Source organism: Amblyomma maculatum, chromosome 6, assembly GCF_055883805.1.
Source record: "Amblyomma maculatum isolate TAMU_Amacu chromosome 6, ASM5588380v1, whole genome shotgun sequence".
Classification (NCBI taxonomy): domain Eukaryota; kingdom Metazoa; phylum Arthropoda; class Arachnida; order Ixodida; family Ixodidae; genus Amblyomma; species Amblyomma maculatum.
In genome coordinates this window covers 50239004-50248636 of record NC_139349.1, presented here as the reverse complement: position 1 = coordinate 50248636, position 9633 = coordinate 50239004, and the positions used below count along the sequence as shown (strand labels likewise).

Sequence of the window (9633 nt, the reverse complement as noted above, 5' to 3'; positions counted from 1 at the left end):
TATTAAATAATCGGAAAAAAGGAAAACAGTGCTGCCGGCTGTCTAAAAATCTGAAGCACCTAAAAAAAGGGGATAGGGAGATGGTAGTGAGGGGAAGTACAGAGGGGAGCGATAAGAAGAAAGCACAGGGGGAGCTTTGTACTTCTCACAAATGCTGCGCTGCTTAGTTGTACACGGACAAAGGAACTGGAAAAATGCTGAGGTTAAGCGCAATCTACCAACTGAAGTTTTATTTCTTAGAAAAGGAAAAAAGGAAACACAAGCACGCGACGTAATTTGAGGATCGTGAATACACATAAATCATAACAGTGCACTGTAACAGCAAGAACAACTAAGGAATGAAACCATGAAAAAGTGAACAATAAACACCTTATTTAACACCTGAGCTTTGTACATTATTTGTAATACGAAAGGTGAACGAGTTCGCGTCGCTCGCGCGCAAGTGTCTGAGCACTGTCCACAAATGACTGCGCGCGAGTGGCCACTACAGTTTTTTAAAATACAGTTACATCGGTGTGTATTATAGCCGCGCGCACTACCATCCTATCGCAGACATATCGCGCGCGCAACAATGCACAAGCTGCCGGGGTGGGGCACTGTTACGTTTCTCCACCGAGAAGTGGGACAACTGACGCGGCCACCGCATAGCAACAGGCAGAACCGCGAGCGGATCGGCCATTTCGACGCCGTTCATCGGCCGCGCAACGCTTCCTCCCGCCGACAAGACTCAGCGTGTTCCTGTGCGTGCGTGTGTGTGCAAAAGCTGGTCAAGCCTGGAGCTCGAGGGAAAGTGCGTCGCCCTCTCCTGTCTGCAGGAGGTGGAGGAGATGAGGTCGGAACACCTGCGATTGAGTCATTCGTCGTGAACCAACATGTTTGGCTCTCCCTTTCCTGTGAGGGTTTACCCTTTCCCTGTGAACTGGAAAAACTATAAAAAGCAGCGGCCGACTCCGCTGAGAGAGAGACTACTTTGACGCGCCGTTGGCACGACGCTAGACACCAGCTGTGTGAGAGTGTCTGTAATCTCTCCGGGTCAGCTTCACTGCCCGTTTCTTCCTGATGTTACAGTAAAGGTTGTTTCGTTAAAAGACGCCTCGTCTTTGCTGGCACCTTTGATGCCGTCCGCCGTCCACGGAGCCGCCAGGCCAACGCTACCGAGAGGCCGCGCGCCGCAGCGGTACGCTACCCCGGCGCTCGCGACCCAAACCTAACAACTGGCGTCAGCGGTGGGTTGAGCACGCGACCGCAAAATCTAACAACTGGTAGGCATCGGTGGGACGACCAAGCCGTAACCGTGGTTGGAGGGACGAGCCAGGCGATACCGTCGTCCAACAACTGATGAACAGCGGAGAGACGAGGTCGACCAAGCAGTGACCGTGGTCGGTGAAACGAGCCAGGCCTGACCGAGGTGCAACATCTGGTGGGAAGAGCGGAGATGTCACAGGCGTGACTCGTGAATCAAAGCAGCTCAGCGGAAAGGCGGGAGCAGTGCAACGAGCCCTGTGTGATGACTGGTTGCCTGCAGCTGAACGACTGCGTTGGATTCTTGGCTGCGAGGTTTGGTGAGTGCGGGACTTTCTTCTACTGAGTTTTGCCAGGCTTCTGTTAAGTAGAGAACAGAGCTGGTAATTGTGTTGTCGTTGTTGCTGGGTTAATTGCAGCAAGGCAATAGTGGGCAGTAGAGAAGGCAGCATTCGGAACAGCCATGGATTTGGATTTGAAGTCGTTTCGCAAACCGAAATTGCTAGAGCTTGCGAAGGAGCTGGGTCTGAATTTGTCAGACAAACTCAGAAAACCAGAAGTGTTAAAGGCTATTCTTGAGTCGAAAGCTGAAGATGACGAGCTTTTGGAATGCCTTGAGATCATTGAAGAACGTAAGGAAAGGCTAGAGAAAGAGGAGCGTGAACGTGAGCGTGAACGTGAACGTGAACGTGAACGTAAGGAAAGGCTAGAGAAAGAGGAACGAGACCGTAAGGAAAGGCAAGAGAAAGAGGAGCGAGACCGTCAATTCTCTATGGAAATGAAACGTCTCGAAATAAACGCGGGACGCTCTGGCAGTGCAAGTCGGGCTCACGGTGCAGGAGAACGGGAATCGTTCAAAATGAGTGACCTAATGCGGCCGTTTAAGCTTGGAGAGGACATTGGTTTGTTCCTGGTTAACTTCGAGCGAACGTGCGAGAAGCAAGAGTTTTCTCGGGAAACGTGGCCACAGCGCTTGCTCACTTTGTTACCCGGTGAGGCGGCAGACGTAATCGCTCGCTTGACAAAAGAGGAAGCAGAGGATTACGACAAAGTTAAATCGAGTCTGCTAAGAAAGTACAGGCTGTCAGCAGAAGCATTCCGTCGGAATTTTCGAGAGCATGAGAAAAGCAAAAGTGAGTCGTATACAGAGTTTGCCTACAAGCTTATGTCAAACATGTATGAGTGGCTCAAAGAAGAAAAAGCGTTTGGTAACCACGATAAGATTTTGCAGTGTTTCGGGCTGGAACAGTTTTACAGTCGGTTACCCGAGAACGTGCGGTATTGGGTCATGGATAGGCCAGATGTTAGTACGGTGGATAGAGCCGCCGAGCTAGCTGAAGAGTTTGTGACGCGTCGGGCTCGTGGAGCTAAGGACGGTCAACAGGGGGAATTCGGCTCTAAGTTTGAGAGGCCGAAGTTCAAGCCCTTTAAAGCTAAGGAGAATAAACGTGGTGCGGATGCGAGTCAAAGCAGTCCGGCCGGCGATAAAGCGACGGAGGTAACCGAAGCCGAACGGAAAAAGAGGTTCGAGGCAAGGCAATCGCGCGTCTGTTATACGTGCCAGAAGCCTGGTCATTTTTCGGCGCAGTGTCCAGAGACGAAACCAAAGATCGTGTTTTTGTCGTTGTGCAGAAGTGACGAGAACATGAAGCTTCTCGAACCGTACACTCGAGACCTCCTCGTGAACGGGAAACAGTGTCGAGTGCTTCGCGATTCTGCGGCCACCATGGATGTTGTTCACCCTTCTTACATAGAACCAGAGATGTTCACGGGTGAATGCGCGTGGATCAAACAAGCAGTGGAAGCTCACAGCGTATGTTTGCCCATAGCCAAAGTGCTTATTGAGGGGCCTTTCGGCGCTCTTGAGACAGAAGCTGCGGTGTCATCTATGCTTCCTCCTCAGTACCCGTACCTGTTTTCAAACAAGTCCGATCACCTCTTGCGCGAAAAGGGGGCTTGTTTTTGGAGAGGCTAGCGTACTGGCCTTAACCAGATCTAGAGCTCGGGAGCTAGCTGCAAAGGCGGTAATTCCGAAGATGAGGTTGTCAAGCGATGAAAAAGGGTCGGAGGAACAGCACGCTGAGATTGAGACCACGTCCGCTGTAAACACAAGTGAGCCTGAAAAATTGAAGGCACCGGATACAGGAGAGAAAATGCCCAACACGGGTAGTTTAGAAGAGCTATCTGCAGGTTTGTTCGTCGCGCCTACGTCAGAGAGTCTTAACTTGTTGCTGAATGTCAGCAAGTCTGCTTTGATAGCCGAGCAACAAAAGGATCGCAGCCTTGAGAACATCCGCTGCAATCTAAAAGAAGGTATCGCCAAGAAAAATGTCAGTTTTGAAGTGAGAAATGGGGTCCTGTACCGAAAGTATCTAGACCGCAGGGGAATTGAGTTCGATCAGCTGATCGTGCCTGAGTGCTATCGTCAGGATCTGTTGCGCTTGTCGCATGGAGGTTCGTGGTCAGGACACCTAGGAATTAAAAAGACTAAGGACCGCCTATTGCAAGAGTACTATTGGCCAGGATGTTTTCGGGACGCAGAAGAGTTTGTAAAGACATGTGACACCTGTCAGCATGTGGGCAAACCTGGGGACAAATCGAGAGCGCCGATGAGGTTGGTGCCCGTCATTACGGAACCGTTCAGAAGGCTCGTTATTGACACTGTGGGACCACTACCGGTAACAAACTCAGGGTATAGACATATTCTGACAGTGATTTGTCCCGCGACAAAGTTCCCCGAGGCAGTCCCGCTTAAAGAACTCAGTTCAGTGGAGATAGTGAATGCACTGCTGTCCATATTTGCGCGAGTTGGTTTTCCTGCAGAAATCCAATCAGATCAGGGCACAGTGTTCACTAGCGCTTTGACCACATCATTCCTGGAAAGATGCGGAATAAGGCTCTTGCATAGCTCCGTGTACCATCCCCAGTCGAATTCCGTTGAAAAACTTCACTCCGTCATGAAGCGGCTTTTGAGAGCTATGTGTTTTGAGCGAAAAACTGACTGGGAGCTATGCCTGCCGGCGGCGATGTTTGCCCTAAGAACCGCGCCGCATGAAACTACAGGGTTTTCGCCAGCAGAGCTCGTGTACGGTCGGACGCTGCGATCTCCTCTTCGCATGCTTCGTGAATCGTGGGAAGGCCAGGGCGATGACCCAGTCGTAGTAGAGTACGTGCTCAGGTTGCTCGAACGTTTGAGGCGGGCGCAGGAGTTGTCAGAAGAAGCCATGATCAAAGCTCAGCAGAGGGCCAAAGTCCATTATGATAGGACAGCTAGGACCCGTCGCTTTGAGGTGGGCGATGAGGTAATGATCTTACGCCCATCGCTGAAAAACAAGCTGGACGTGCAGTGGGAGGGTCCGGCACGGATTGTGCAAAAATTGTCGGACGTTAACTACACAGTGAGTCTGCCAGGAAAACGGAAGGTACATCAAGTTTACCATTGTAATCTGCTTAAGCCGTACAGGCAAAGGGAAGCAGTGGTGAGTATGATGGTGAACATGCCCGAAGAGCTTCCGGTCGAACTTCCGGGACTAGGTACAGTGACGAACAGGGAAGTCACCGAACAGCTAATTAGTGAATTAGTCGCTAAAGCACCGCTTTCGCCTGAGCAGAAAACCGAATTGCACGAACTCTTGCAAGAGTTTCGAGGTCAATTCTCTGATAGGCCTGGTAGAACTTCTGTCCTTACTCATGACATTGAACTTACCTCCTCTGAGCCTGTACGGTCCAAGGCGTACCGTGTACCACCCCGCCAGCGCGATATTATGGAGGCTGAGGTAAAGAAAATGTTGGAGCTGGATGTTGTGGAGGCCTGTGAGAGTGATTACACCTCCCCTTTGATTTTGGTTGAGGTACCAGGCAAGGACCCTCGTCCTTGTGTCGACTACCGCAAGCTAAACTCCATCACTAAGGATCAAATTTATCCGATCCCAAACATCGAGGAGCGCATCGAGAAAGTTAGTAGCGCTCAGTTTATTTCCACACTAGACATTGTCAGGGGTTACTGGCAGGTTCCCCTAACAGAGCGGGCTAGTAGGTATGCGGCGTTCATTTCACCAATGGGAACTTTCCGTCCTAAAGTTTTGAGTTTTGGTTTAAAGAACGCGCCTTACTGCTTTTCAAGCCTCATGGACAAAGTGTTGCGGGGACTTGAGGAGTTCGCTTTGCCTTATTTGGACGATGTTGCGGTATTCTCGGCATCCTGGTCGGAGCACATGACACACTTGCGGGCAGTGCTAACCCGTTTGCGCCAAGCAGGCTTAACGGTCAAAACTCCCAAGTGCCAGTTGGCACGTGCCGAAGTTGTTTACCTCGGTCACGTGGTTGGACAGGGTCGTCGCCGTCCTTCTGAAATAAAGGTTGCCGCGATACGAAACTTTCCTCAGCCGCGCACAAAGACCGATATCCGGTCGTTCTTAGGTGTCGCCGGCTACTATCAGAGATACATCGCCAGGTATTCTGATATTGCGAGTCCCCTGACAGATGCTCTCAGAAAAACGGAGCCTCAAACAGTCGTCTGGGACGAGACAAAGGAAAGCGCTTTTAGAGCCTTAAAGAGCGCTCTAACGTGCCAGCCTGTGCTACGATCGCCAGACTACACTAAAGAGTTCGTGGTTCAGTGCGATGCTAGTGAGCGTGGCATGGGAGTTGTACTATGCCAGAAAGAGACTGGAGGAGAGGAACACCCCGTCCTGTATGCTAGTCGCAAACTGACCGGTCGTGAGCAGGCGTACAGTGCCACCGAGAAAGAGTGTGCCTGTCTCGTGTGGGCCGTTCAGAAACTATCGTGCTACCTTGCCGGCTCGAGGTTTATCATCGAGACGGATCACTGCCCTCTCCAATGGCTGCAGACAACTTCTTCCAAAAATGGTCGCCTCTTGCGCTGGAGCCTCGCTTTACAGCAGTATTCTTTTGAGGTGCGTTACAAAAAGGGGAGTCTCAACGGTAATGCCGATGGCTTAAGTCGAAGCCCATAACTTGAGAAGAAGCCTTTATTCACTAGTTGGTGTTTTTCTTCCTGACATAGGATTTTGAAAATTTGTATTGTAGTATCTTTGTTTGAAGTGCTGTTTTGAAAATGCGATTTTCAAATTTGTGGACGCGTTCCAAGTGCTGCTAAGCTGCCCTTTAATATAGATGGGGGCATAAGAGGGAAATAGTCTGGCAGAACTTTGTGAAGTTTGTGCCGTGCTTGCTGGCTGAACGGTTGAGTCTTTAGCGTGGTTGTGACGTTGTGGGCTGCCAGAAATCTCTCTTGAAGACAGGTTGCAGAGTGCCTTGGAAACCCGGACTTGCCAAGGACTTCTTCAGGCTGTTTGAGCTCAAGAGAAGCTGAGTTGGACGACCCCAGCTAGCAGCAACATCCCGATCCCTCCGGACAGCGGATGCAGTCCCCTGCCCTTCGGGATCTCCCTTCCCCGGCGGGGCAGTCTGTTACGTTTCTCCACCGAGAAGTGGGACAACTGACGCGGCCACCGCATAGCAACAGGCAGAACCGCGAGCGGATCGGCCATTTCGACGCCGTTCATCGGCCGCGCAACGCTTCCTCCCGCCGACAAGACTCAGCGTGTTCCTGTGCGTGCGTGTGTGTGCAAAAGCTGGTCAAGCCTGGAGCTCGAGGGAAAGTGCGTCGCCCTCTCCTGTCTGCAGGAGGTGGAGGAGATGAGGTCGGAACACCTGCGATTGAGTCATTCGTCGTGAACCAACATGTTTGGCTCTCCCTTTCCTGTGAGGGTTTACCCTTTCCCTGTGAACTGGAAAAACTATAAAAAGCAGCGGCCGACTCCGCTGAGAGAGAGACTACTTTGACGCGCCGTTGGCACGACGCTAGACACCAGCTGTGTGAGAGTGTCTGTAATCTCTCCGGGTCAGCTTCACTGCCCGTTTCTTCCTGATGTTACAGTAAAGGTTGTTTCGTTAAAAGACGCCTCGTCTTTGCTGGCACCTTTGATGCCGTCCGCCGTCCACGGAGCCGCCAGGCCAACGCTACCGAGAGGCCGCGCGCCGCAGCGGTACGCTACCCCGGCGCTCGCGACCCAAACCTAACAACTGGCGTCAGCGGTGGGTTGAGCACGCGACCGCAAAATCTAACAGCACCCGGCAGTATACGTCGAAGGCAGCGCGAACGGAGCGTTCGGGTCATGCACGCACTACCCGGCGAAGAGTAAGCCCTCCTGCCCCGGGATGCTGTCCGGGATGATTCCGAGCGCCCTGTGCGCATTCCGAGTACTTTAGTATCGCATGAAGACGATATCGCACGTTAAACCTTGACCGAAGTAATACCCTTCAATTTATAGTATTCTGATTATGGTCTTGAAGTCGCAAGCGAACTGTACGTGTACAGGAGAAGATAACGCTAAATAAATGTAAACGGCTTCGCAAACTCTTCCGTCTGCAGTTCTAAGCGGCCCGAGCTCAGTGGGTTCAGGTACTTTAACCTTCCGCGAACTCTGCAAACTTGTCGGGCTCCATGAAAAAAAGAGAGAGAAAAAAAAACGAAGGAAGGAATTCTACCTCTGTTTAGTATATTTCGCATTACGCTCACGTCCGCGCAACGTCACTGCGAAATAACCGATGGTTTGCATCGTGCGCTAGAGAAGACGACGGCGAACAGGTAGGACAACAGAAGCGAATCCTGCAAGCAAACTGCATACGCTCCCATTATTAGCGATGATAACTGTACACCACGAACGGTCAGATCGCGCATGCTCCGCTTCCTTCTACCATGGTCATCTGCAATCAGCACTTCTAAGCGACGCGAATAAGCCGCGCCACACGGTAGCCGAGTGGGTAAAGTGCCGAGCTCGCACTCGCGAAGGCCCGAGTTCGAATCCCTGCGCCTGCAGCGCTTGTGCCTGCGATCGCTGCGATGCGGGGACCGGGATTCCGATCCGGGACACTCCAGGCGATTAGAGGCCTGGCTGTACACTCGGCCACCGTGTGTGGTGGACAAGGCGAGGTGGTGTGCTTTTGTGCACATCGTCTCATCTCGCTGTCCCCCGGGTATCCAAAGGGCGGATGCCCGTTGCTGCCGTTGATTCTGTTTATTGCGGAAGCATGCCTGCGCTAGGTAGAATCATTCTTCACAGTAGCCTAGAACGTGTTCGCTGAACCGACGGCGCGCCGTTACCGTAGAACGCGGTGACGTTGGCTCCTTCTCTCTCTCGCCTTTACGCTCGCTCACAAAGTCCTGACAGAGCCATAACTCCAAGCTCTTCCACGGAGGACTTCCTAGAGGGCACCGACCTGTCGAGTCTAGGAGACAACCATGGCGCTAGCGATGACGGCGAGAGCGGCATCACCCCCTTCCAACATTCCATCTCCTGTTCTCCCTTGACGCGAACTCACGCCGTCATCACCCGCGTCCAGTCTCCCCTCACCTAAACGTAACCTCGTCATACCACCGCTATGAATGTTGTATCTTCTGTTTATCACCTGTCTTCGGCTGTTATGCTCTTGTTAATGAGTAGAAAAGAGTACAAACGTATAGTTTACCAGCCGTGGCTTTTCTCAGCACTGAGCTGTCGCCGGCGAGAGAAGATAGAGGGGAAAGAGAATGGCGCGGAAGGGCGAGGGTATAACCGTTCTTTCTTGGATTTAATGTCCCACAGCTATGAGAGAAGCTGCAGTGGTGAACTCCGCATCCTTCGACACAACAGTCGAGCGCCCTACCACTGCACCCCCCTGGCGGAGTATTCAAAGTAATTTTCTATAGTATGTACTCTTACCATACAAAATATGAAAACAGGGACTGAACCCGTAGCCAGAGGCTTGGTGCATGATAGAGGCATGATGGCAGTGACACAGCATTGATGTAAAACAAAAAAGCACAAAATCACAGCGAAAAACTAAACTTCAGCACACTATGACAACAAAATAAAATGTGCATTTTACAGCAGAATGAAAAAATCTGTCGTGAACAATATGGTACAACAATTACCGCAACATGCCAAATAGGAAGAAGCGACACACTTCAAACTCATTAGGTCTCATAACCGCTGAGAAGCAAGCGACTTGTGCAATTTAACGTCTGTGGACACAGTGCAATAGTAGTGTGGTGGGCCCATTGCGCACAGATGGAAATTGGTGAAAACAACGGCTTGCAAAGCGCAGCGTGAGAGAGTGGCAGTATAGTTACACACCCGCTGTGATCGGTCGCCGCGATAGCCTAGTGGTCTCGCGCAGTGGCCGGCGAAACTGATCTTTCTGGCACCACGGGATCAAAACCCACTTCAGAGCAGTTTCAGCCATATTTATCCTATTGCTGTCAAAGTCAGAACCCTTTCCCACTGTTCCGGCTGTCCTCCTACAAACGCAACAAAGCTCCCTGATAACTGATAAGGATGGAAGTTGGCAACGCATCGCGCCTATACACTACATATCATAGTGTAT

General features: G+C 51.4%; 1 protein-coding gene across 1 annotated transcript; it reads left to right on the top strand.

The window, feature by feature from the left end:
* The first annotated feature begins 602 nt into the window (after positions 1-602).
* LOC146185718 (uncharacterized) lies at positions 603-7314 on the top strand. The gene is given in 2 exon segments (XM_084606645.1): positions 603-3193; positions 3195-7314. Coding segments are annotated over 2 exon segments (4512 nt in total). The 5' UTR covers positions 603-1705; the 3' UTR covers positions 6219-7314.
* The last annotated feature ends 2319 nt before the right edge of the window (positions 7315-9633 follow it).